At 51.7% G+C, this 26256-nt stretch overlaps 3 protein-coding genes and 1 non-coding gene across 6 annotated transcripts; 2 read left to right on the top strand and 2 right to left on the bottom strand.

Moving 5' to 3' along the window:
- Positions 1-114: 114 nt before the first annotated feature.
- On the bottom strand, positions 115-4375 carry CRB3 (crumbs cell polarity complex component 3). The gene is made up of 5 exons (XM_070415950.1): positions 2592-4375; positions 2199-2374; positions 1383-1450; positions 735-878; positions 115-407 (listed from the first exon to the last, which is right to left on the bottom strand). The coding sequence occupies exons 2-5, from the start codon at positions 2278-2280 to the stop codon at positions 336-338; spliced, it is 366 nt and encodes a 121-aa protein (XP_070272051.1). The 5' UTR covers positions 2281-2374; positions 2592-4375; the 3' UTR covers positions 115-335.
- A 257-nt stretch (positions 4376-4632) lies between these two features.
- SLC25A23 (solute carrier family 25 member 23) lies at positions 4633-13847 on the top strand. 3 transcript variants are annotated; one of them, XR_011471569.1, is made up of 11 exons: positions 4633-5485; positions 6560-6686; positions 7257-7344; positions 7634-7745; positions 9060-9218; positions 9304-9456; positions 9654-9761; positions 10757-10924; positions 11890-12040; positions 12810-12891; positions 13018-13105. XR_011471569.1 is itself a non-coding variant. In XM_070415948.1 (10 exons), the coding sequence occupies exons 1-10, from the start codon at positions 5330-5332 to the stop codon at positions 13200-13202; spliced, it is 1407 nt and encodes a 468-aa protein (XP_070272049.1). In that variant the 5' UTR covers positions 4638-5329; the 3' UTR covers positions 13203-13847. The 3 variants fall into 3 exon arrangements, 2 of the variants coding, with proteins under 2 accessions (XP_070272050.1, XP_070272049.1); XM_070415948.1 differs by lacking the exon at positions 12810-12891 and having other exon boundaries at positions 4638-5485; positions 13018-13847; XM_070415949.1 differs by lacking the exons at positions 9654-9761; positions 12810-12891 and having other exon boundaries at positions 13018-13847.
- Positions 13848-15245: 1398 nt separating this feature from the next.
- Positions 15246-15348, bottom strand: LOC139011842 (U6 spliceosomal RNA). The gene has a single exon (XR_011471671.1). It is a non-coding gene; the product is annotated as a U6 spliceosomal RNA (small nuclear RNA).
- Positions 15349-17916: 2568 nt separating this feature from the next.
- SLC25A41 (solute carrier family 25 member 41) lies at positions 17917-26057 on the top strand. Its single transcript, XM_070413899.1, has 7 exons — positions 17917-18129; positions 18346-18501; positions 19080-19232; positions 19397-19504; positions 24455-24622; positions 24702-24849; positions 25658-26057. The coding sequence occupies exons 1-7, from the start codon at positions 17917-17919 to the stop codon at positions 25828-25830; spliced, it is 1119 nt and encodes a 372-aa protein (XP_070270000.1). The 3' UTR covers positions 25831-26057.
- The last annotated feature ends 199 nt before the right edge of the window (positions 26058-26256 follow it).

Genomic DNA, 26256 nt, shown 5'->3' with positions numbered 1-26256 from the left:
GCCTCCCTTCCAGGAAACCCTCCCAGCCCCTAAGATCCTCGAAACCTTGCAATTCATCCTCCACGGCCTATGAGCCCTGCATTTACCTCCTCCATCTAGGCTAATTTCTGCCTCCACCAGTTCAAAAAAAAGTTTTATTATATCTCACTACCAATTTTACACATATATATATATATAAAATGTCAGCATCCCCACCCTCCCTTGCCCTCAGGGGCAGAGTTTTGAAGCACCTTTCTCCCTTCTATTCTTAAGCCCAGGTTTTGAAGGCTCAGAGAGGGATCAGCCTTCCCCCAAGGTCACACAGCAAGGGAGGGAGATGAAGAGAGGAAGGGGACCTAGATGGGCAGGCACCCCTGCACTTTCTCCTTGGAGTCCTGGGGAGCCTGGGCCTCGGTTGCGTGGGAGAACTGAAAGGAAAGGAGAGGGGGGTTGTCGGGCCTGTGTGGAGACGGTGCAGCAAGCAGAAAGGCGGGCCCCTAGCACCGGCACCCCCAATTGCAGGCAGAGTCATGCAGAGGCGACATGCTTCGCAGAGCCCGCCCGGCAGGTGCCCCATGGCCCCAAAGTCCAACTGAGCCATCGTGGGCTCGTGTCTCGGTGGTGGATGCTGTGTGGGAGCAGGTGCTAGACAGTCCTGGGTAGTGGTGGTGGTTGTGGCGGACCCCAGCGTTCAGATGAGCCGCTCCTCAGGAGGCAGCTTGAGGTTGGGGGGGTGGTGGCGCTCGGGCACCCACCTGCTCCTCACTGCTGGGCCGGTAGGTGCCTTCTGTCTGCCGCTTCTCCCGCAGTTTCCGCACCAGCAGCACCAGCCCCACAGCCAGAAGCAGGGCAGCCAAGAGGGAGAAGACCACGATGATGGCAGTGGTGGCCTCCTTAGACTGCGAGACAGGAGACAGGTGTGACTTCCCTGAATCTGGGGATCCTGTCCACCCCCACCTTAGAAGCATCCCGGGTTCCTAATCCCCCCCACACACCCCTGCTCCTTTTGGTGATCTGGTTCTTCCACCTGATCCCCATCTATCACATTTGGGGCTCCCAGTCCCCCACACCTGCCATGTCTGGGGTCCCCCTTCCAAGCACCCGTCACATCTGGGTTCCTAGCAATTCCCCCCCTCCTCCCGAGAGGCCTGTAGGGCTCCTGACCCACTGCACATGCCACCATCCACTCCCTTCCTGAGGTTCTGGGTCTCCCCAGTCTGGGCCCCTGGCTCTCCCTAATTGTCATGTTGATATTCTGATCTCTCACACTTAGGGTTCTCCAATGCCAACCCCCATCCTGGCCTGCCACCTCTGGGGATCTAGGCCCCTCCACCTGCTACTTGTGGATAGCATCCTGAATAGAATCCCTGCTGCCCTCATGCCATATATACCCCCCAACTCACCAGGGCCCCATTGAAGCTGGGGTATGGGGTGGTAGTGGTGCTATTCTCGTATGCAGTGGGGTCCAATGCTGTGAGGAAGTGGTAGAGAGAATAAATGAAGCTCCATCTATCACTCCCATCCTGGCACATCTGCCCCCTTCCTTGGGGATTTCCCCTGCCCTCACCCCCCCACCCCCACCCCCGTTAGAACTCTGCTCTTCTGACTGTGGGTGCTCTGCATGTCGGAGCCACGCCAGCTGTACTGCTACTCTGGCCACCCTCAGCCCAGTGGAGCCCAGCAGTGAGGAATCCACCCACAGTAGTTTGCAGTTAGCGCTGAGTTGGGGGCTATGACAAGATGGTGTCAAAGCCCAACTGTCCCCTCCTCTCCCCTCCCTCACCTACCTGGCCTTTTCTTGGACAGATCCTGCTTTTCCCTGGAGTATCTATTTGATTCCACTCCCACCCCCATCCCCACCCCAGGCTCTTGAAACTGGAAGAACTAAATGGCTGGGTCCACCCATATGGCCAGCCTGGTGGTCATCCTGGACTCAGAGCCCCAGGCAGGCAGGCCTCCTCCAGGCTCCCAGACAGCCCAAAACACCTCAACCACAGAGACTCAGATATGCAGGCCTCCTCTGCCTCCAGCTCATAATTCCACCCCAATCAGGAACTCAGGAATTCTAGACCAACTGCGACCCGTCCAAGGAAGGACTTAGGAATTCAAAATCCCCAGCCCTGACCTTGTAGACTGCTGCCCCCAAGGCACTCCATGCCCGCTCCCCAGTTCTTGACCTCTCGGTGTCCCGGATCCCCAGCGCCCCTGCCGGTACCTACTTTGCCCCCAGACCCGGACCCAGCGGGCCGGCAGCAGCGGCAGGCCGAGCGCCAGGAGCAGCCCCAGGCTGGGGCTCGCCATGGGCCTGGGGAGATAGGCTGGTGGCACCAGGGACAGGGCTTCTTGCGCGCCGCTCCTACCGCATCTCGGGCCAGAGGTACTTACGACTTGGCACCTGCGGGCGGGAGACGGAGAAAGGCCAGGGCGTGGGGGAGGAGGCTTGACCCCGGCGCAGGCCCAGGGAGGGGCGACCCGCGCCAGGGCACCCGGGAGTCCAGCCCCGCCCCGCCGCCAGAGGTCAGAGATTAAAAATTAACTCGGGGAAGTGCATTCCTAGGCTCTGGAAAGGGAAGGGGGTAGGGAGAGGGGAGCGGCGCGACCTGCCTCCCTACCTGGCCCGGGCGTCTTTGATCTCGCTCAGGTTCCCGGTCTGCTTCCCTCGCTCGATCCCTCCGTGCGTCCCTCGGTCGCTCGGCCGGACCACACCGGCTCCTCCCGCTCACGTGACCCGGAAAGTTTAGTCACTCACCTGGGAGGGGAGCGCACTTCCGGCTTGTGCACCTGAACGAGATGAGGGGGCGGAGCCAGGCGGGAGGTGGGGCCGCGCCGCGTGCGCACCTGTAACGGGAACCCAATCCTGTAATGCGGAAAAGTAAGAGGAGCGGGAGCGCGGAAGTGCAAGAGGAAACTCCCGCGTGGATTGCGGTGACGTCTGTAAGACCGCACAGGTGTGGAGACACACGAGGCATGGAGACACGGTGGCATGAGCCACTCTTGTTTGGGGCCGACCCAGATGGGGAGTCCCTCATGAAATAACACCTGCGTGGTACATACCTGCATGGGAGCGAACCTGTAGAAAAGACATCGGCAAGGACAGGTAAGAAACACACCTGTGGGAGACATCTGCATTGAATCCCACCCATCTGGCGTACAGCTGGCCAGAAGCACACCTGTGTGGAAAACAGCTGTGTAGAACAGCTGTATTGTAACCAACACCTGGCTGAGGCGTTCCGGCGCACGGTTTTGAGGACGCGGCTGCATGGCTCACCTCTGGAATGAACAACACTTGGATAAGGAATTTCTGTGTGGAGATGTATTGGCAAGACCGGTATGAGACACACCTGCACTTAAGTACACCTGTATGGGACTCAGTTATACGGAAACAGACCCATACGGGGGTATGCTTAACACGAAAACACCCGTGCGGATGGGGACGCTGTACAACGCATTCCTGGGCGGATTTCTGCTGAGAAGCATACCTGTGAGGTGAAGGAAGTACAGTGGGGCCTTGACTTACGAGTTTAATTCTTTCCGAGACCGAGCTCGTTAAGGAGCTCGTTAACTCAAATTACTCTATCAACTCAATGCAAAAAAATCGGCCGAGAGACAGCTGGTATCTCAAAAAACTCGTTAGTCAGGACACTCGTAAGTCAAGGCCCCACTGTAGTCTTGTATGAGGAACATCTGCATAGAATTGAGCTCACATGAGAGAAAGACCTGAGAAGATCTGTAGGAGGCACAGCCACATTGAAGCACCTGCGGGGGGGGGGGGGGGGCGGGGGGCAGCGGGACAGAGGTGTATGTGTATTGACAGGCCCACCTGTCAGGATGTAGCTGAGAAAACACCTGTTTGGGGTATCTCCGTGGGAAACATCTGTAACCCCCATGATGAAGGGCACCTGCAAGGACCACCTTTACCTAAAAGCATCTCTAAGAGGCTTGTTGGTCTGAGACGCACCTGTTGGGGCAGAAGCTGAGTGGAAACCAGTCCTTACGGCTGCATCTTTGGATAAAGAACGACGTTAATAAGACGACCTCCTCTTGGGGACTCTAGGGTGAAGAGGGATGGTCACGGGCAAGTTCATCCCTTTTAGGGTATAGAGTGATGGGTAAGGATCCCAGGTCTGGATAAATTCCTGCTGTGCCCTTACTGGGCTCTGGACTGGGGAGAGCGCCATAGTCTCCTGTTTCCTCACCCGGGAAGTGGGAAGGCCAGTCCCACCTGCCTCATAGGGCTTGGCGGGGCGACCCGAGAGGTGAGTAAAAGGCCTGGCATGAGCCACGCTCTGTGTCCGTGTGAGCTGTTATTATTATCCGCTGTCTAGTGATCTGGGCGCCCCTCCCCCTAATGATAAATAGCGAAACTGCGCCCGAAACCAGTGGGAGGGACGTTCGGCAGCTGCCGTGGGCACGACTGGCTGGGGCCCCGCCTACTGCGCTCCGCCACCCGGTGCAGGTCCCCAGCCGCGCCTGGGACACTGAGACCCCCTCCTCCCACACCCCCACCCGAGGCTGGTCAGGAGAGCGCACTCAGCCCGGCGTCGGGGTGGGGCCGCGGCCCCCAAAGACTGCAGGGCGAGCCCGGGGAGGCGGAGCCCGAGGCTGCCCGGGGTGGGTGGGCAAGGCGGGCCGGCGGGCAAGGCTCCCGCGGTTTGGCGAATAGGAAATGGACTTTGCAGCGGCGCCGCGCGTTGGTCTTCCGTTTCCCGGTCTGAGTGGGGCAGAGAAAGAAGGCGAGCGGGCGGCATGAAGGGACGCGAGGCAGCGCCGCGCCGAGCTCCCCGGTCTCTGTGGCCGAGGGGGGACGTGCAGTGAGCGGCGAGCAGACGGAGGGCCAGGTGGCGTTGGGCTGGTTCTTGAGCGTGGCTGGCGAAAACGAGACCTTGGTAGGAGAAGGAGGTCAGTGGGAAGAGATGACGGAGCCCAACCCCTGATACCTCCCTACCGTGCCACCTTGGGCAGAAGGTAAACTGAGGCACGCGGAGGCGGCACACTGGAAACAACTGAGATCGCGCATCTACCCGGCGCTTCTCCCCTCTTCCCGGAACGAACCCCGAGGCTGTGCCCTAGGCAGTGCCATTCCCCGAGCATCCCCGACAACCCTCCCCACGCCCCCAGCTCCGCCCCGGCTCCTCCCCCAGAGGGTCGGGAAGGCGACGCAGGTTCTGACGCGGGCGGCGACGGCTAGCAGTCACTGCCTCCTGCCAGTGCCCGAGCCCGGCCGGCAGCGCGGAGGCTGCGGTAGCGGTGGCCGCGGAGCTGGCCCTGTGGGGCCCCGGGGGGGAGGGGGTGCCGCGAAGCCCCGGCTGAGGCCGCCGCTGCCGGGCCTCCCTCCCCCCCGGAGGGCGCCATGCGGGGGGGCCCGGGCGAAGCAGAGCGGCGGCAGCGCTGGGGTCGCCTCTTCGAGGAGCTGGACCGGAACAAGGACGGCCGCGTGGACGTGCAGGAGTTGCGCCAGGGGCTGGCCCGGCTGAGCGGGGGCGACCCGGACCGCGCCGCCCAACAGGTACCCCTGCCAGGCGAGCCGCGCTGGCGCCCCGCGGGCGCTGGGTAACCCGAGCCCCTGAATGGAGCGCCGGGAGCCGCTGGGAACTGCCTGTGGCTGGACTCCAGCACCTGTGCCCAACCTGGGCGGCTCTGTTCCCTTCCCCTTGCCCACCGGTGTCTGGGCCTAACAAGTTCGCTCTAAACGGGGCTAGGGTGGCCGGGAGCCTGCGGTTCGGCTGGGGTCCCCACCCTCGTCCCCCAGAGGCAGGGGATGTCTTCCTGAGAATAGAGTCTGGTCTGCTTTCCTGCCCACCGCCCCGAACACGCTCTCGGGTCAACTCTGCCCAGACCAAGACATACCCTGCTCCCACCCCGGCGACAGGCTCTCCCCTTCCCCCTCCTCTGGGCCACCACTGCCCTCCCCACCCGTTGCCCAGCCTCTTTGTTTACATTCCTGCCCTTTCCCAGACCTGGCTCCGTGCCCCAGGCTGTCCCAGCCAGGGACCCGATCCTGTCCGAGGCCACCTCCTCCGGGAATGCACCTATCAAAGCATGAACTTGCCCCTGGCCCAATGCAGGTGTCCCCCACACCTGCAGCCCCAGATGCTACTGGAATGGCTCTATAGCATCCTGACACTTCCAGTCCAACCTTCCAGCCGGAAAGCACAGGCCCTATAGCCGCTCAGCTTGGACCTGTCTTTGCCCCACATTGCCCAGAGCTGTCTCTAAGGGGAGCTGCTGAAACTGCCACAGGGCCAGGATTTTGTAAGACAGCTGGGAGGACAGGCTTTCAGAGACAAGAGCCCAGTGCTACCTCCCACTTCCCAACTCGGTAACCTTGAATGAGTTCCTTGACCTTGGAGAACCTCAGTTTGCTGTCCGGGAAAACTGGACAACCGCTATCCACCCCAGAGCCCTACTGTGGCCTTGGACAGCTTGCTGACAAGCCAGCCGATGGAGGGAGGGGTGAATGCCCCTGTCCCTTGTCCTCTAGGCACCAGGGGCCCTGGGCTCCTGGGACATACGCTGGCTATGCCCTCTCCAGATGGGAAGCAGCCTCCTTGAGCTCCATTTGTCCCTTCCCCGCTGCCAGGGCCTCTCCCCAGAGGGTGGTGCTGACCCAGATGGCGGGCTGGACCTTGAAGAGTTTACCCAATACCTGCAGGAGCGGGAACAGCGCCTGCTGCTTCTTTTCCACAGTTTGGATCGGAATCAGGATGGTAAGGCCCAGGGATGGGGCTGTGGGAGCCGGGGAGATGCCAATGGGCACAGAACTGGTGATGCCAGGAGGAGGGGTAAGGCCCGCTTCTCCCTGATGACTCACAGGCTATTTTGGGAACCCTCCTCACCCCCAGCTAGGTAGGTGGTTTGGGGCCCAGCCAGCCCATCAAACCTTCTCTTCCTGGAGTGAGACCCCTATTATTTACCCTTAGATTTTTTAAAGGGACAAAGAGCCCCCCTGTTGCTCCCGGATTCCCTATGGAACAGAGACCCTCCTCCCCATAGTATCTTCTAGGTCTTCAATATCACCTCTTGATCCTCTGTGGTGCAGGGAGCCCCATAATTACCCCAACGTTCACCTCTTCATTTATTCATGGATCAGAGGATCCCCAACATTGCCCAGTCCCACTTCTCTGATCCCAGCGGGGCAGGGATTCTCCAACCCTGCCACAAACTTCACCCAGGTTTCTGGATCCCCAGTCTTGCTAAACCACTCCCATTTCAAACTGTCCTGCTCCTCGGCCCCAGGGCCCCCCCACACACACACACTTCCCCACCTTGGTTCCCAGGTCAGATCGATGTCTCTGAGATCCAGCAGAGTTTCCGAGCTCTGGGCATTTCTATCTCTCTGGAGCAGGCACAGAAAATTCTACACAGGTGAGTAGTTGGGGTCCAGAATCCCAGGTAACTCTGGCCCCTGGGATCCCTTGATTGCCTGGAGCCTCTGGGCCTTAGACCAAGTACCAGGGTGGTCGGAGCTGAGAAGTTGAGCTTTGGAGTCAAGTCCATCTTGGGCCAGTTGCTTCACTGCTCTGAGCCTCAGTTTCCCCCACTGTAAAATGGCCAGCTCTCAGTGCAGTCGAGCTTGGTCTGCCTCCAAATCCAACCAGAACTTCACTCCAGCCCACCCCCCAGCATCAGGCACTGATTCTATGCCACCCCCCAGCATGGACCGTGACGGCACTATGACTATCGACTGGCAGGAATGGCGTGACCACTTCCTGTTGCATTCATTGGAGAACATGGAAGACGTGCTCTACTTCTGGAAGCATTCCACGGTGAGGTGGGGGTGGCTTTCCTCCTCCCCTGGGGGCCTAGCTCAGGTCTCCCCAGGGTACGGAGGGGCTGGGTCAGGATGCTCTAGAACAGCGGTTCTCAACCTTCAGGTCGCGACCCCTTTGGGGGTCGAACGACCCTTTCACAGGGGTCGCCTAAGACCATCGGAAAACACATATATAATTACATATTGTTTTTGTGATTAATCACTATGCTTTAATTATGTTCAATTTGTAACGATGAAAATACATCCTGCATATCAGATATTTACATTACGATTCATCACAGTAGCAAAATTACAGTTATGAAGTAGCAACGAAAATAATTTTATGGTTGGGGGTCACCACAACATGAGGAACTGTATTAAAGGATCGAGGCATTAGGAAGGTTGAGAACCACTGCTCTAGAAGGAGGAGCCACTGGGAGCAGCCAAGGAATGAGACTCGGCTCCTCTTTCCTTCCATCCAGAACTGGGGGGCTGAAGACCCATTTAGGGAGGTCTCTGCAATCTGATTGGAGCCCTTGAGACTTCCTGAGGGGCCTCTGGGAGCAAGCTGTGGGTACTGGGAGCGCAGGGAGGAAAGAGCTCACCAAATAGGGCACCTGGCCTCCTACCCTCAACCCACGCAGCTCCCTTTCTGGTTTTTAAATGCCTCAATTAAGGATTCTGCTGCTGAAAAGACAAGAAGCCACTGCCTCCAGAGGTTCCAATGGGATCCACGGGAATTTGGGAGGGGTGCTCTAGATTGCCATTTCCGGGGGAGGGGGAATTCCTGAACAGTGTTTCTGGTAGGAACTGATGCATTTGGAGGGGATCCATTTGTGGGATATGGTGAGATCTTCTTGGGAGGTGCAGAATTTCATGAGAGGATTCATGGAGGGGCTTGGTTGGGAAGTTTATAGGAGGACTCTAGAGGAGGGATTATCTCTGTGGGAGAAATCCCTATGGGATTTGGTGAGACCTAGGGAGGGATATGCGAGGCGCCTTATCTGAGAGGTCCCCTGTAGGATCTTGTGTGGCCCTGGAAGGATCTTCTGGAATCCTTATGTGGGACACCCTTGAGTGGGATCCTTCAGAGGGATCTGATTGGCTCTGGAGGGATCTTTATGTGGCAAATCCTTCAATGGGATTTGGCCGAAGTCCCCAAGGAGGGATATTAGGATCTTACATGGGAGACAGATGACTGACTTGGATGTTTTGTGGGATCTGGTAGGGAATCTCCAAGACTCATTGATGGACTGTTTGGGTGTCTGAGGATTCTTGGGGACACCCCTGTTTAGAGCTGTGTTACATCTCTCCACCCCTGCATCCTCAGGTCCTGGACATTGGCGAGTGCCTGACTATCCCTGATGAGTTTTCAGAGCAGGAGAAGCTGACCGGCATGTGGTGGAAGCAGCTGGTGGCCGGTGCAGTGGCGGGCGCCGTGTCACGGACAGGCACAGCCCCTCTGGACCGCCTCAAGGTCTTCATGCAGGTAAGGGGCCCTGGAGAGACGCACCCTCTTCCTGAGACCTGGGCCCCTGGAAGGGACTGCAAAGTCACCTTGTCTCCCTGCATAGGTCCATTCCTCCAAGACCAACCAGCTGAACATCCTTGGGGGCCTACGGAACATGATCCAAGAGGGCGGCGCGCGCTCTCTATGGCGTGGCAACGGGATCAATGTGCTCAAGATTGCACCTGAGTCAGCTATCAAGTTCATGGCCTATGAGCAGGTAGGGGCAATTGTGGGGAGGCATGAGTTAGGATTCAGAGGATTGGCTTGGGGGCAGGGGATGTCTGCAGGTCCCCAGGAGTGCACATCTGTTCCCCTGCATGATGCCCATGACAGGAGGACAGTAAAGGGGCGGTCCAAGTGCATGGAAAGCTCACCCCCTGAGGTCCTGCCCACCGCTGTGTCTCCCACCCTCAGTTCAAGCGGGCCATTCGGGGACAGCAGGAGACACTGCATGTGCAGGAGCGCTTTGTGGCTGGATCCTTGGCTGGTGCTACAGCCCAAACCATCATTTACCCCATGGAGGTGAGAAGGGGGGACCCTGACTGAGGCCCCATTGCAGGGTGGGGAGGCCTGCAATCATCATTTCTCTTCATGGTGTGATAAGCATTGGGATTGTAACGTTGCCTCTGCCTGACTCAGACTGTAGCCTGTTACAGCAGTGCTGTTTCATGTCTAGCCTCCCTGGGAACCGCAATTTGAGATGTGACTTCTGGGGATGGTGGTGTTGGTTATAACTGTTTAGACAGCCATTGTGGGAGAAGCCATTTATGGACATACCTCTTCTAAGGATGCTGGTTTCCAAAATGCTTGTTCCCAAGGGGATCATTTCTAGGTAAACCTGTTTTCAGAGAAATCATTGTAGGTTTTAGGTTGTGTAGTGCGTCAGGTAGGATTCTGAGTGATGGAAAACGCAAATCACATAAGTGAAGTCTAACGGTGAGCAGTTCAGTGCTGGCATGTGGCTTCAAAGTGTTAGAGACACAGGCTCCTTCCCACTATCTTGTTCCACCATTTCCACGTGTAGCATCCACCTTGTGGACAAAAATGACTTCTTGCTCCAGTCATCATCACATCCACATTCCAGCCAAGAAGGAAGAATAGACAGAGAAAAGAACATCTCCCTGCCTTTAAGGATGCTTTTCGGAAGTTACACATACTTCTTCTCCTTCTGCTTCTGTTTCATTGGCTAGGGCTTAATCACATGGCCCTACACCTAGGGAAACTGAGAAATGTAATCTTTATTTCTAAGGCTATGGACCATAATTTCCTGAAAATTATGGTTTCTTTTATTAAGGGAGAAGGGACCATGATATTGGAAGACTGTTAGCCGTGGCTGCCACATGTAACCATTTTTAAGTATGGAGATTAGAGATACTAGAAGATTCCAGAGAAAGCGGTTTTTTAAATTCACTTATTCTCAGGGTATCTCCTTCCAGGAGTAGCTATTATAGGTGTCTTCCTTCCTGGGTGTAGTGATTCCAGAGGCAACTTTCCAGGGATAACCGGGTTCTCCCCAGGTACTAAAGACACGGTTGACCCTTCGCCGGACGGGCCAGTACAAGGGGCTGTTGGACTGTGCATGGCGGATCATGGAGCGAGAAGGGCCCCGTGCCTTCTACCATGGCTACCTGCCCAACCTGCTGGGCATCATTCCCTACGCGGGCATCGATCTGGCCGTCTACGAGGTCTGTGGGCAGCCCGCCCCTCTCTCCTTTCTTCTTCCCTCTGGGATCTGCCCACGGGCCACCCATTCCTGTGGGGCTGACTCAGTTGAACTCCAGAACCAAAGGAGACAATCCTAGGGTAGAGAAGCACCATGGACCTGGGGACCCTGGGGAACCCTTTCAGGCATTAGATAGCCTCACTCTTTCACTTACCCCTGCAGTTCAGCCTTCCGGGGTCTCAGGGCACATGATAGTCGGGACCCCATATTTGCTGGGCACTGGGCAGGCTGCTGTATCAAACGAGAACAACACAGCCCTTGCCCTCCTGGAAACCACTTCAACAAACTAGGAAGCCAGTCAAAGTCAACCAGAAAATAAGTAATTTTAGATCCTGATGCACTCACAGAAGATAATAAAGCAGGCTATGTAATCAAAAGTAGCAGTGGACCAAAGAGCAGGTCTGGGAATGTCTAAGGAGAGGGAGAGAAACATCGATATGAGAGCAAAACATCAATTGGCTACCTCCTGCATGCCCCCTACTGGGGATCAAGCCCACAGCCTGGGCATGTGCCCTGACTGGGAATCGAACTGGCAAACTTTCGGTGCACGAAACAACATCAACCAACTGAGTCACACTGGCCAGAGCTTCTCTGACTCTTATAAGGACCCTTATGATGACATTGAACCAACCTGAATACTCTAGGGTCATCTCTCATCTCAAGGTCCTTAACTTAATCCCATTGCAAAATTCTTTTTTGCCATGTAAGATTCCATAGTCACATGATCCAGGGACTAGGGGAGCCATCATTCCATATACCATAGAGGGTAGAGGTGGGGAATGAGTGAGAAGGTGCAGGTAAAATGGTTGTGTTGCATTTAGGGGTACAAAGTGCTGAACTAGCTGTCATGGGATATAGCGAGGTCTCTGAAGCCACGGTCCTAGTGTCACCCACCTTCAACCCACCCTATTCCCCTCTTCACCCCAGACCCTGAAGAACCGGTGGCTCCAGCAATATAGCCATGACTCGGCTGACCCTGGCATCCTCGTGCTCCTGGCCTGTGGCACTATCTCCAGCACTTGTGGCCAGATAGCCAGTTACCCCCTGGCCCTGGTCCGGACCCGTATGCAGGCCCAAGGTGAGGCCTGGGTGGGAGGATGGGTGGGAAGGTCTCACAATTTGGGTCCCACCTCCACTTCCCCAGTCTTCCTCCTGGGTAGGTAGAATCCCAGGCTGGAATACTCCTAGATTTGAATGGCCCAACCAATTCCCAACCTTTCTCTGGGCCTCAGTGTACCTATTTGTGACCATGGAATGGGAGCCCTTTGCCCTAACTAGGAGAGCGGATGCAACGAGTGGTGGAAGGGCCCTAGAAATCTTAGCTGGGAGGTCACTTGGTAGACTTCAGCATATTTGGGCTGGTCATTCGAGATCTAATTTGCAAGGCTGGGTTAATGAGGAAAGGTGAGGAACGGGTTAAGGAGGGGCAGGGCCAGGCTGGTTATCATCGTGTGTTTCTCTGTATTTTTCTTTCATGGGTTCTTTCCTTGATTTCCCCTACTCTCCCTGAATCTATTTTGAGAATTTCCTAGGAAATGTTAGCGTTTGTGTTCCATGATTTTCACTGAAGGATTATCAGGGCATAAGACAGATATAGTTCACAGGCTGGAGAGGAAGATGCCGAATAAGCCATTCCACAATTGAGTATGGATTTAGGTTTGAATAAAGGGGAAAAGGAGCCTGACTTAGACTGGGGTGCCCAGGAGGGCTTCCATGAAGAACTGGCTTTAGAATGGAGGTTGCACGGATGAGTTAGCTGGGAGAAGCGGGTGCGAATCATTCCAGGAAGAGGACACTACTGTGTCCTCTCCCACTACACACACTCATACCTACTCTGTTTTGAATAGTCCCCAAACTTGGGCCCTCCAGATTGAAGTGAAAAGGTGAACAGTCCATTCCAAGGCCAGTAGAAGTCCTGACTCTTGAGTGGTAGGTCCTGCTGTTAGTCTAACCTTCCTTTATCCTGCTGTAACTGCCACCTGGCCCAGCCCTGAGGGGTGGGAGGGGGAAGGGAGAGGAGGACCTTTGACCTGACCTAGCCCCTACCCCTCCCAGCCTCCATCGAGGGCGCCCCCCAGCTCTCCATGCTGGGTCTGTTCCGTCACATCCTGTCCCAGGAGGGCATACCAGGCCTCTACAGGGGCATCGCCCCCAACTTCATGAAGGTTATCCCAGCTGTGAGCATCTCCTATGTGGTCTACGAGAACATGAAGCAGGCTCTGGGGGTCACGTCCAGGTGAAGGACCCGGCCTCACTAAGATTCCTCGCCTCAATCATGACGACCCCTACACCTCAGAGACTGATGGCCCAGCCAATGGATCCTACTCAAACCACAGGATCCCTATACTTCATCCACTGGGTCCTGCATCCCACATCCCACCTACTGGGTTCCATATTTCCCTGACTCCCTTCCCCTCACCCCCGCCCCACACACACTGGGTCCTAGACCTCCATGTCTTAACCATTGGATCCCCCACAACTCATCTAATGAATCTTGAAACCCTAACCACAGGAGCACATATCCCTATATCTAAGCACCCAGACCCCAGCTCCCTCAGGCACCAGATCCAGTGTCTTCCTACAGCACTAGATCCCAGATCCCCAGCCCCACTGGCAGATCCCAGACCTCCATGCTCCAATCCCTGGATTCCCAAGTTTGGCCACTGGATCCTGAATATTAAGAAACCTCAGCCACCAGCTCCTGGCCATGTGATGCCCAGATCCTGGGGCCCCCACTACTGGATCCTAGATCCCCTCATCCCAGCCAGTGGATTCCTGAGTTCCTTTACCTCACTGGGTCCCAGATCCCTCTGTTTTGACTGCCAGATCACTACATCCTCAGCCCCCAGCCCACCAGATTCCAGATCCACAAGCCCTGAGACACCGGCTCCTGGCTCCTAACACCACAGTCACGAGAGCCCAGAGGCAGAGCCACTGGGTCCTGGCAACCGTAGCTGTTGGCTCTCTAATCCCTTCACGCAGGCCCTGAATACTGAAATTCCACCCACAGGAAACAGACCCTGACACTCCCAGGCACTGGATCCCACCTCCTTAGCCCCTGGATTCTGACCTGAATCCTCCCAGACACTGGCTCAGATCCCACATGTAGATTCCGGTAGTCTAATCACAGCAAAATGGCCCCTCACCCAGACACACATGAGAGCCCAGAGACCTTCCCCACCACAACACGGACCTAGGAGCCTGTAGGAGCCCCACGTCCTGGCCTCCTGGCTCCAGAAAACCCATGGGACTTGTTCAATGTCCTGATATGGCTCGATGCCCCTCTCACGCCTTGCACAGACACTGGATCCCCCCACTTCCCCAGCATGGCCATACCTCTGGGCCCTATGAGAACACTGCTCCCTCCAACGCTCCCCACAACCCTCTGCAGCGTCTTCCACTCCCCACCTTATGAGCCGATAACTCCCAGAGCCTGGGTCCTCTGGAGGGTCCCGCTGCTCTTTCTTGGGGGCTGGCAGTGAGGCAATCTGAGGTGGGGGACACATTAAGGGGACCTCCCCCCAGCCTCAGCACGACCAGCCTCTCCTCAGGCTTCAGAGGTGGAAGCCAAGAGCAGGTTTGTCTACACAGACCATCCTTCGGATCATGCAAAACGAACCAAACCCCCAAAACTCATTCCAGGTCTACTTTCCTATGGAGAGGAGCAGACATTCCCTCACCCCACCCCAAGCCCCAACACCCCATATACATTCTGCACTTTATGGTTGGATTCTTAATTGGGGGACCCCTTCCTCCACTCCTCCCAAGTCCTTGGAGAACCCCATTAAAGGACTACAGAAGAGGAACCACTGTTTGTGACGGGTAAAGGACCTCCCCAAGTCTTCCACCTCTCCCCACCTACGCCATGCCCCACATCCCTGCCTGTATGTGTTATTTCAAAGCAAAAGAACAAAAGGAATACATTTCTAAGCTCTTTTCATTGTGGTTTTTACTGAAAGGGGTGGGTGGAGGTGGGACACCCTCAAACTACCACAGGAAAAGGACATGGACTATCCTCCATCACTCACAGCTGGAGGAGACCAAGAAATGACTCCGCTGAGCCTCAGCTTCCACATCTGTGAAGTGGGGCAAGGAGAAGTCCAGGTGCAGGAGCCCTTCTAATTGTTTTCATATTATTCCTAAGTACCCAAGTGTATTCGTTTCCCAGGGCTGTCATAACAAGTTACCACAAATGGGGCTTAAAACAACACATTTTTGATGGATATATTTGTATTGTGGTAAAATACACATAACATAAAATTTACCATTTTAATCATTTTTTAAAAAATATAGACTGCTTCATGAGTCTGTGTGTCATCCTTGTGCCTGGGGCCATGCTAATCTGTATCATTGCAGTTTTAGTACCTGTGCTGCTAACGCGAGCACGCCATTTTAATCATGTTTAGGTGTACAGTTCAGTGGTATTAAATACATTCACATTGTTGTGCAACCATCCCCACCATCCATCCCCGGAACTTTCTTACCTTCCCAAATTGAGACTCTGTCCCCATCACACACTAACTCCCCTTCCCCCTGCCCCTGGCTCCCACCATCTACTTCCTATCTCTGAATCTGACTCTAGGGACTTCCTGTGAGGGGAATCACACAGTATGTGTCCTTTTTGTCGGGTTATTTCACTGAGCATAATGTCCTCAGAATCTATGTTGCAGTATGTGTCAGAATTTTTTTTTTAAATATATTTTATTGATTTTTTACAGAGAGGAAGGGAGAGAGATAGAGAGTTAGAAACATCGATGAGAGAGAAACATCGACCAGCCGCCTCCTGCACATCTCCTACTGGGGATGTGCCCGCAACCCAGGTACATGTCCTTGACCGGAATCGAACCCGGGACCTTTCAGTCCGCAGGCCGATGCTCTATCCACTGAGCCAAACCGGTTTCGGCTATGTGTCAGAATTTACTTCCTTTTGAAGCCTGAGTAATATTCCATTGTCTGGATGGTCCATTCACCCATCAGTAGACACTTGGATTTTTCCCACCTTTTGGCTATCATGAATAAGAACAACAGAAATTTGGGGTCATGGGGGATGGGGAAAGGGGGGCATCTGTAATACTTTCAACAATAAAGACATTTTAAAAAACACGTACAAAAGCAGAACTTTATTCTCTCACAGTTGTAGAGGGTAGAAGTCAGAAATCGAGGTGTTGGCATGCTTATGCTCCCTCTGAAGACTTCAGGGGAGGGTCCTCCTTTGCCTCTTCCAGCTTCTGGTGGCTGCCAGCAAACCTTGGTGTTCCTTGGCTTGTAGACCCATCATTCCACTTTCTCCCTGTCTTTACATGTCCAAACTCTCCTGTGTGGACCGTGATAGTCACCCTCCAAGATATCCCCCAATGACTTCTGCCTCTAGTATTTGCATTCTTGTATAATCCCTTCTCTCATTGTACCAAGGTGAGTTTGTTTGGGCCAGAGAATACAGCAGAATTGACGGTACATCACTTCCAGGATTAGGTTATAAGTGAACTGCAGCTACTGTCTGGTTTGCATTTTAAGCTGCTGTGGGGTGTGTGTGTTGCGGTGGGGCGGGCGGTAATTCATTATGTCGCAGTAGCTCACTGATACATACGCGCATCCACAGATATGATTTTCCACATACTCAAATAAGGGATCAAACCTTGCTAACTTTTGTATTTTTACTGCCTTTGAACTATGTCCTTAGCATCAATTCCCAGGAGTGGGTCAAAGGATATTGCTATCTCGGAGTCATGCCACCAGAAAAATTGTTATGTAATACACACAGCTTTCAACAAGGAATTAGCATTGCCAGTGTTACTACCACCATGCTTGCGTAGAGTGTCAGCATTTTAAGTTTATTTAATTGGACCAGTTAACATCCATTTCGTGTCTGCGTCCTTATATCCCGTGACGCTATGGCTGGGATTTAGGAGGCTCTGCAACTGAGATGCAGTGTGACACCAAACAAGCTTCTCTTTCTAAGCCTCAGTTTCCCCACCTACAAAATAAAGGGTGTTTTGGGGGGAGGATGGAGATGCCCTCAAAGAACTTGGGAGGATGGAGATGCCCTCAGTGAAGACTCTTGTTGGATCCTACGGACAACACTATCTGGTAGAGTTTATCATTACTTCCCATTTCCAGATGGGGAAACTGACGCTCAGAGAAGTAAGGCGGGTACTCCAAAGTCACACAGCAACAAGTGTAGAGGTGAGATTCAAACTCAGGTCTTCCTAACTCCAAACCTATTCCTGTCTTTTGGGGGGATCAACTGTGTCTCTCTCCCCCAAACTCCAGAGCTGTCCCATTCTCTCTCACTTTCATCTCCTGTTGCCATGACAATGAAACCCTGTTGTAGTTTCCTATGGCTGCTGTAACAAATGATGCCAAACCTGGCGGCTTAAAACAACACCAGTGAATTATATTGGAGGGCAGAAACATGACATGGATCTCTCTGGGCTAAAATTAAGCTGTCGTCCGGGCTGGCTCCTTCTGGAGCCTCCAAGGCATTTTCCAGCTTCTAAAGGTCACCTGCATTCCATGGCTGGTGGCCCTCCCTCCATCCTCAAAGCCAGCGACAGCCTTGAGGTCTTTCTCACAATGTATGACTCCAACACCAACTGTTCTGGCTCCCTCTTCCCCGTTTAAGGACTCACGAGAGTACCTCGGGCCCATTTGGTTAATGCAGAAGTATCTGTCCAGCCCCCTATCAGTTGGTTAGTAACCTAAATTCCATTTGCAAACATAACACCCTCCCCCCTCTCATGTAACATAATACATTCACAGGTTTAGAGGGGTGAGCAGAGTGAAGGGAGACCCTCAGTCTGTCCACCTTATCCAGCTAGGTCACAAGGGCCTCTGTGACCTCATTATCCCCGGGACCCAAATTTACTAGGCAAATTTACAACCTCCCACATGATTGCTGGTAGGCAAATCTCTTGCCAGGCATCTGAACCTCAATGTCCTGACTCTCTCGCTGCCATGGTAGTGAAACCTGAGGCAGCCCAGAACCCTTGCTCAAGGATCCAGACCCTATTTAAGAGGGTCAAGGCCTTATTCACCAAAGCTTCACCCCCACCTCTACCACCGTCCCCACCCCTACCTGTCTTCTGGAACCCAGGCTGTACTCACGTGTATGGATATGTGTTTGGGCATGTGAGTAAAAACGACCTGGAGCACCTCATATCACAGCAGGTGAGACACAGGTCACTCAGTATCTCCAGCCAGAACATTGCGGGGAGAAAGCCACACTGCCCACCCCTCTACATGGCCCACTTCCCTCCAAGCAGACCTAGAATTTCATCTTGAAGCCGTGAGGACCGGGGTGGGCCTTTCACCAGGAGAGGGTTCTGGAGATGTGTCTGGTTCCAGCCTGGCTGAGCATGGGCAGCAGCTGGGTCTGCCCTGCAGGTTCTTGACACAGGAGAGCAGTTGATGGTGTCCATGGATGTCCTGGAAGTGGATAACATGGGAGCCTTGTGGAAGTTTCTGCTCTCAGGAGCCATGGCTGGGGCAGTGTCTCGCACTGGCATGGCCCCCCTGGACCGTGCCAAGGTGTACATGCAGGTGTGGGGGGGAGGGGCCATGGCGCTGAAGCCATTGGGGTCGGGATGGACAAAAATGGAGCTGATAGAGTTCCGGATGGGGGTGGGAGGGTGAACTGGAAGCAGGTAGGCGGGTGGGATGGTTGAATGGAAATGGAGAAGAGGTTTGAATTGGGGATGACGATGGAGCTGATGTGAATATGAAACTGATGGAGTGTGTTTGGGCATGTGAGTAAAAACGACCTGGAGCACCTCCCATCACCTCCTATCTATGGAGTTGACTTGGGGAAGGAGTTGAGAGAATGGTACCAGGGACAGGGTTGGGGTTGTAATCAGGGATTGAGGATGAGAGTCTTTGAAGACAAAGTAGGACTGGAGAGGAGAGGAAGATGGATGGGATGGAAATGTGGCTCAGTGTGGGGTTTGGGTCTGCATTGGTGAGAGAATTCTAGGACCAGCCAGGGAAAGAGTTGGAGAAGCAATGGGGATATGGGAGGGGTTGGGTAGCTGAGGACAGGATGGGCTTGAGTTTCAAGATGGGATGGGGATGAAAATAGGGTGAAGGACTTCTCACAGGTCCAGGGACCTCTCTACCGCCAGGTCTACTCCTCCAAGACGAACTTCATGAATCTACTGGGGGGGCTACGAAGCATGGTCCAAGAGGGGCACTTCCATTCCCTATGGAGGGGCAATGGTATCAACATACTCAAGATAGCCCCTGAGTACGCCATCAAGTTCTCCGTCTTTGAACAGGTGGGGGATGGTCTGCTTTCCCCAGTCCCACCCTTAAGTCCTCACCACTTCCCCAAAACTCAGATCCCTATCCAAGACGTTCACCCTCCAGTCCTCTCTCTCCACATGGGTTTCAGGTAGAAAGACGGTTAGTTATTCGCTCTTGCTCCTCTCTCCTGTCCTAGTGTAAGAATTATTTCTGTGAAGGGCATGGGTCCCCATCCTTTCAGGAACGTCTCCTTGCTGGCTCCCTGGCTGTGGCCACCTCCCAGACACTCATCAACCCCATGGAGGTAAGAGAATAGCTGACCCATAAAAGATGAAAATTAGTTGCCCGCGCCAACTACTTCCTCCTCCCCTGTCCCTCTCCACTTTTCCTTCTTTTTCTTCCTGTAAGATATGCATCAGACTTTTTTTTTTTTTTATTTATTTTTTTTTTAGGATGACAAAAAAGTTTTTTTTTTTTTTAGTTTTTTATACTTGCTGATCCTATTTAAATTTTTTCTTCAGCAACAATCAATTTTCATCCAGCCCAAATATTGATACTAAGGTATTAACCCTTTCCTATCCATTAAGTTAGCCTTTTAAGTAAATATTTACAGACATTTTCTTCATTCAATATAAAATTCTCTTCAGGCACAAACATGTTATAAGCCATTCCTCTCCACCCACTCACACCCCCGCCCCCGCCCCCTCGCCCCGGTATCAGACTTTTAAAAATATTTTTTTTATTGATTTCAGAGAGGAAAGGAGAGGGAGAAAGACAGATATATCTATGACAAGAATCATTGATTGGCTGCCTCCTGCATGCTTCCTATTGAGGATGAAGCACAAAACCTGGGCATGTGCTCCAATTGGGAATCGAACTGTGACCTCCTGGTTCATAGGTACATGCTCAACCACTGAGCCACACCAGCCAGGCTCATATCAGACTTTTATTCCAGATGGCTACCTGGTCACCTCAACACTATTTATTGAATGAGTCTCATCCTTTCTTCCCCAGTGATCGGAGATGCCACCTTTTTAATTTACAAAATTCCTGTATATATTTGGGTTTGTTTCTGGCCTTTCTCCTCTTGTTGCTCTGGTGTCTATTCATGCACTATTATCTTTTAATTTTTTTTAATGCATAGACTTTATTTTGTAAAGCAGTTTTAGGTTGACAGAAAATTTGAGCAAAAAGTACAGAGAGTTTTCATATACTTTTCCCCACAAATACAAAGTTTCTACTATTATTCACATTTTGCATTTGGGCAGGGCATTTGTTACAATTGATGAGCCATATGGATACATTATTTTAAACTAAAGTCCATAGGACATTAGGGTTCACTCTTGGTGTTGAACATTCCATAGGTTTTGACAAATGTATAATGATGTGTGTCCACCATTACAGTATCATACAGAATAGTTTCACTGCCCTAAAAAGCTACTCTACCTATTCACCCTACCTCCTTCCCTGAATCCCTGGCAAGCACTGATCATTTTACTGTCTATACAGTTTTATGTCTTCTCATTCTCCATCCCTCTCTCCTTCATCAGTTTTTCAGGCTATTATTTTGATTTTTCTATATAAATTTAGATGCAATTTGTCCAGCTCAAAATTAACTATTGTTTTTAACTTGGATGGTGTTCAATTCATAAACAAGTTAGAGATTGCTATTATTTATATGATGTTGAGTCTATGTATCCAGGAACATATTCATTAGTTCTTTAATGGTCTTTAATTTTAAAAAAAATATATAGTTCTTACACCCAGAAATCAATGGCATTTTCATACACCAATAACATCAAGTGTCTTGCCAGTTCCTTGTAATTTAACATTTAAGTCATTCAAATGTTCACAAAAATTGTAAATGGAAGATTATAAGAGAGGGTTTCGAGTGCCAGCAAAAGTTACTGGCGTGCCATGTTTGGCATGCATGCCAGGGGTTGCCCACCCCTGCCGTAGGCAGAAAAATCTCAGACTTCTCTTGTAGCAATATGTTTGTGGATACATGTCCTAGGGCAGTGGTCAGCTCTTTGGCCCCTTGAGTGTGGCTCTTCCACAAAATACCATGTGCGGGTGCGCACATACAGTGTGATTGAAACTTCGTGGCCCATGCACAGAAGTCAGTTTTCGGAAAGGAGATAGATGAAACAAGTATACAAGACGAGTGTGGATGGGAGAGTTGGAAGGGGTCGACCTCAGAGAACGTACCTCAATCAGATTGAGGATGTTTTTAGCAAAGGCCAGCTTAGGAGTACCCTAATTAAGTTAATAACAATGTACCTACCTATATAGTTTAAGTTTTAAAAATTTGGCTCTCAAAAGACATTTCAATCGTTGTACTGTTGATATTTGGCTCTGTTGACTAATGAGTTTGCTGACCACTGTCCTAGGGCAGTGATGGCGAACCTTTTGAGCTCGGCGTGTCAGCATTTTGAAAAACCCTAACTTAACTCTGGTGCCGTGTCACATATAGAAATTTTTTGATATTTGCAACCATAGTAAAACAAAGATTTATATTTTTGATATTTATTTTATATATTTAAATGCCATTTAACAAAGAAAAATCAACCAAAAAAATGAGTTCACATGTCACCTCTGACACGCGTGTCATAGGTTCACCATCACTGTGACCTAGGGCAAAGGAAACTAAGGAGAAAATAAACAAATGGGACCACATCAGAATAAAAAGCTTCTGCACAGCAAAAGAAACCATCAACAAAATAAAAAGGGAGCCCACTGAATGGGAGAACATATTTGCCAATGATACATTTGATAACGGGTTAATTTCCAAAATATAAGGAACTCATAGAACTTAACAAAAGGAAGACAAACAATCCAAGTAAAAAATGGACAAAGGACCTAAATAGAGACTTCTCCAAAGCAAACATACAGATAGCCAAGAGACATATGAAAAAATGCTCAAAGTCACTGATCATCAGGGAGATGAAAATTAAAATGATAAAGAGGTATCACCTCACACCTGTTAGAATGGCTACCATCAATAAATGACAAGTGCTGGAGAGGATGTGGAGAAAAGGGAACCCTAGCACATTGCTGGTGGGAATGCAGACTGGTGCAGCCATTATGGAAAACAGTATGGTTTTTCCTCAAAAAATTAAATATGGAACTGCCATTTGACCCAGAGATCTCACTTCTAGGAATATATTCCAAGAAACCCAAAATACCAATCAGAAAGAATGTATGCACCTCTATGTTCATAGCAGTACAATTTATAATAGCTAAGATCTGGAAACATCGGTAGATGAGTGGATAAAAAAGCTGTGGTACATTTACACCATGGAATACTATGCAGCAGTAAAAAAAAAAAAAAAAGGATCTCTTACCTTTTGAGACAGCATAGATGGACCTGGAGAATATTATGCTAAGATAAATAAGCCAGTCAGAGAAAGACAAGTATCACATGATCTCACTTATAATGAACAAAACAAACTGTTGAACAAAATAGATCCAGAGAGATAGAAACATGGAACAGGCTGTCAAATCCCAGAGGGAAGGTAGGGTTGGTTGAGTGGGAGGAAAGAGATCAACTAAAGAACTTGTATGCATATATGCATAACCCATGGACACAGACAATAGAGTTGTGAAGGTCCAGGGCAGAGGGCGGGCAGGCTAGAAGGGTCAAGGGGGGAAAAGGGGGACATAAGTAATACTTTCAATAATAAAGATTTAAATATATATATAATTCTTGCCCTCATCTGGTTAAGTTTTTTTCAAAGTGTATTCGTTTTCACTGGCTGTGTAACAAATTACCACAGACTAAATTAGCTTAAAATAATCCTTACCCCAGGATATTTTTCCACTGATTTTTAGAGAGAGTGGAAGGGAGGGAGAGAAAAAGAGAGAGAGAGAAGCATCAGTGTGAGAGAGACATATTGATTGGTTGTCTGCCTCCCACATGTGCCCTAACCAGGGATGGGGATCAAACCTGCGACCCAGGTACATGCACTTGACTGAGAATCAAACCTGTGACCCTTTGGTGTGAGGGTGGACACTCTAACCACTGAGTCACACCATCCATGGCTAAAATTACAGATTTTTATTTTTATTTTAAATATATTTGATTGATTTTTTACAGAGAGGAAGGGAGAGGGATAGAGAGTTAGAAACATCAATGAGAGAGAAACATCGACCAGCTGCCTCCTGCACACCCATTACTGGGGACGTGGTGCCCACAATCAAGGTACATGCCCTTGGCCAGAATCGAACCTGGGACCCTTCAGTCCACAGGCTGACGCTCTATCCACTGAGCCAAACTGGCTAGGGCAAAATTATAGATTTTTTAAAATGTCATTGATTCTGTGGTTCATGCCTGGGCACAGGCTAGTGAGGTGATCTGTGCAGGGTTTTATCTGGTGGAAATCAAGGTGTCAGCTGGCTACCAACGAATTCACCTGAGGCCCCTCTGCCAAGCTTCCTGGTTGTTGGCAGGATTCAGTTGCTTAAGGTTGTAGGACTGATGTCTTCAGCTCCTAGGAGCCAACCATGTGGTCCTCTCTATAATAGTTTGCTTGTTTCAGACCAACAGAGAGTGTCTCTGATGCTTCCAGTTTTTCTACTTCTATCTCTGGTAATAGACATCTTTTAAAGGACTTGCCTGATTAGGTCAGGCCCATCCAGGACAATTTCTCCTGATTCATTTAAAGTCAACTGCTTAGAGGCCTTTATTACATCTGCAAAATCCGGTTACCTTTGTCATTACCATGTAACATGATCAGGGGAGTGACATCTCATGTGTTCACAGGTCTAGCCCACATTCAAGGTGGGGGAGTATACAGGGGAAGCATGAACCTTGAGGACCACCTTAGAATTTTGCCTACCACACTGCGTTTTGTTTTTTTGCGAAATTGTAGAGTTGCCAATATTTCGATGTTGGAGCATTTCATAAAAATTCCTATTTCTGGCTCTTTCAGAAAATTGGCAGATCTGGCCACCTGGATGGAGCCTGCACTCCCATGGCGCTATGTTTGGCTGGTGCTAAATGCAAGCTGCCACATACCCCACTTGGCTCATGTCACTTCCCTTCCCCTCTTGGCCTCTGTCAGCACTTGAACTTCTGAACCCAGGGTTGAGAGAAAACACAGGCCAAGGAATGGGACAGGGAGCTCTGGATTTGACACCCAGCTTTGCACATTCCTGAGCAGTTTCCCCATTTGTAGATGGGGACAATGGCCACTGCTGAGGGTCACTGAGAGGATTAAATCAAATGAGCTGCCTTACTCCTCACCCTCTCCAGGTGCTGAAGACACGACTGACCCTGCGCCGAACAGGCCAATACAAGGGGTTGCTAGATTGTGCCAAGCAGATCCTGGAGCAGGAGGGCACCCGCGCCCTTTACCGTGGCTACCTGCCCAACATGCTTGGCATCATCCCTTATGCCTGTACCGACCTGGCTGTCTATGAGGTATGGGTCCCTCAGAGGGGGTGGCGGGGGGGGAACCCAGGCCCTAGCAAGCTTCCTCCTGTTCCCCTTTCTCTTGCAGATACTCAGGTGCTTCTGGCTGAAGTCAGGCAGAGACATGGTGGACCCTAGTGGCCTGGTCAGTCTGTTGTCAGTGACGCTGTCCACAATCTGTGGTCAGATGGCCAGTTACCCACTGACTTTGGTGCGCACCAGGATGCAGGCTCAAGGTCAGCCTGGCCCTAGTGGCCACTGTACGGCTCTCCCCGCTTGGCCCTCCACCAACCCTCTGAATTTCTCATCCCCAAACTCCCACATCTGATCTTGGCCAACTTCACTGACCCCCTAAGCCACCAAGACTTTACACTCATCTCCAAATCTGATCCCAGCCCTCAAATTAATACCACAAATCACTAAAATGAACATCCATCTTCCAAATGTTTATCACAACCCCCCCAAATGTGACCCAGGCCCCCATACTGACCTCAAGACATAATATCCCCCAAATGACCTCCTAACTTCTCTAAGTCAGATCCAGTCCTCAATTGGCTCCAAAAGTCAAAATGGTTCCTAAATTTGCCAAATCTGACCCTTAGATGTCCCCAAATTCATAACCACTCCCCCACAACCCTGGAAACTCCCCAAATGTAACTCCCTCAAATGGACTCTCAAACAACCTCAAACATCCAAGTGGGTCCTTAGCCAACCCCCTTCACCTTGAAAATGTCCCCCAACTATTCCTGAGCACACTCCCCAAAATCTCTAGATCTTAGAAGCTACCTCCCAAATAGGCTTGAATGTTTTTTAAGATGTTCCCAAAAAGGAAATCTGAAAATTCCTGCCTGAACTGCTCTCCCAAACCAATTGATTTTCTCTAAAAGTCTTCTTTCCAACTGACCCCCAAACCTCTGCCCCTGGCTCCACTTCCCATCCCCTAACATTCCAGCACCCCGCCCCTCCCCCCACCCCCACACACACACTCCCGACTGGGGAGGCCAGCTTATCTCTGAGACGCTGAGCTTGTTCCTGTCCCTGCAGACACTGTGGAGGGTTCGAACCCCACCATGTGTGGAGTCTTCCAGCGGATCCTGGCCCAGCAGGGCTGGCCAGGGCTATACCGAGGTATGACCCCCACATTACTGAAGGTGCCGCCGGCTGGTGGCATCAGCTATGTGGTGTATGAAGCCATGAAGAAGACCCTGGGTGTATAGACAATGAGCTAAGCCACACACCCTGGGCAGAAATGGGCAGAGGATTCAATGTCCCCTGGCCCCAAAGAGCCCCCCAGGCTCAGGCCACAGGGAAGTTTTTTTCAGGAAAAGCAGACTGGGGGTCTGGGTCAGAAGATGCTCTCCAGAAGCAGCCTGAAACTACTATGGACTCCAGTTTGGCTCGTAGTAGTCTGTCCTGGTTCCAGGGCAAATTGGTGAACATGGAGTCAAACCAGGAATAAAGTGATGGTTTCTGCTAAACATGTCTGGGATATCTGGATTGAGGAGGGGAGCTGGGGACCTGGATACTTGGGTCCAAGAGAGGAGCTGAGTATCTGCACTCCCTGGGTCCCGGAGGGGGGCTGAGTACCTCGGACCTCTGGGTCCTGAATGGGAAGGATGGATGCTGCCTGCGTCCAGTGAAGC

The sequence above is a fragment of the Myotis yumanensis genome, unplaced genomic scaffold (assembly GCF_028538775.1).
Source record: "Myotis yumanensis isolate MYYU_CA2020_CCGP unplaced genomic scaffold, mMyoYum1.0.hap1 SCAF_5, whole genome shotgun sequence".
Classification (NCBI taxonomy): Eukaryota; Metazoa; Chordata; class Mammalia; order Chiroptera; family Vespertilionidae; genus Myotis; species Myotis yumanensis.
This window is presented reverse-complemented; position numbering and strand designations above follow the sequence as displayed.

Bases quoted from the DNA above. Each gene is read 5' to 3' on its own strand.
- SLC25A41 (XM_070413899.1), top strand. From the start codon at position 17,917: ATGGTAGTGAAACCTGAGGCAGCCCAGAACCCTTGCTCAAGGATCCAG. The intron at 18,130-18,345 runs GTGAGACACAGG...TCTGCCCTGCAG, and splicing joins AGCACCTCATATCACAGCAG to GTTCTTGACACAGGAGAGCA. The intron at 19,233-19,396 runs GTGGGGGATGGT...CTCCTGTCCTAG, and splicing joins AGTTCTCCGTCTTTGAACAG to TGTAAGAATTATTTCTGTGA.
- CRB3 (XM_070415950.1), bottom strand. From the start codon at position 2,280: ATGGCGAGCCCCAGCCTGGGGCTGCTCCTGGCGCTCGGCCTGCCGCTG. The intron at 879-1,382 runs GTGAGTTGGGGG...CCTGTCTCGCAG, and splicing joins CCAGCTTCAATGGGGCCCTG to TCTAAGGAGGCCACCACTGC. The intron at 408-734 runs GTGGGTGCCCGA...CTTTCCTTTCAG, and splicing joins GGCCCAGCAGTGAGGAGCAG to TTCTCCCACGCAACCGAGGC.
- SLC25A23 (XM_070415948.1), top strand. From the start codon at position 5,330: ATGCGGGGGGGCCCGGGCGAAGCAGAGCGGCGGCAGCGCTGGGGTCGC. The intron at 5,486-6,559 runs GTACCCCTGCCA...CCCCGCTGCCAG, and splicing joins CGGACCGCGCCGCCCAACAG to GGCCTCTCCCCAGAGGGTGG. The intron at 7,746-9,059 runs GTGAGGTGGGGG...CTGCATCCTCAG, and splicing joins ACTTCTGGAAGCATTCCACG to GTCCTGGACATTGGCGAGTG.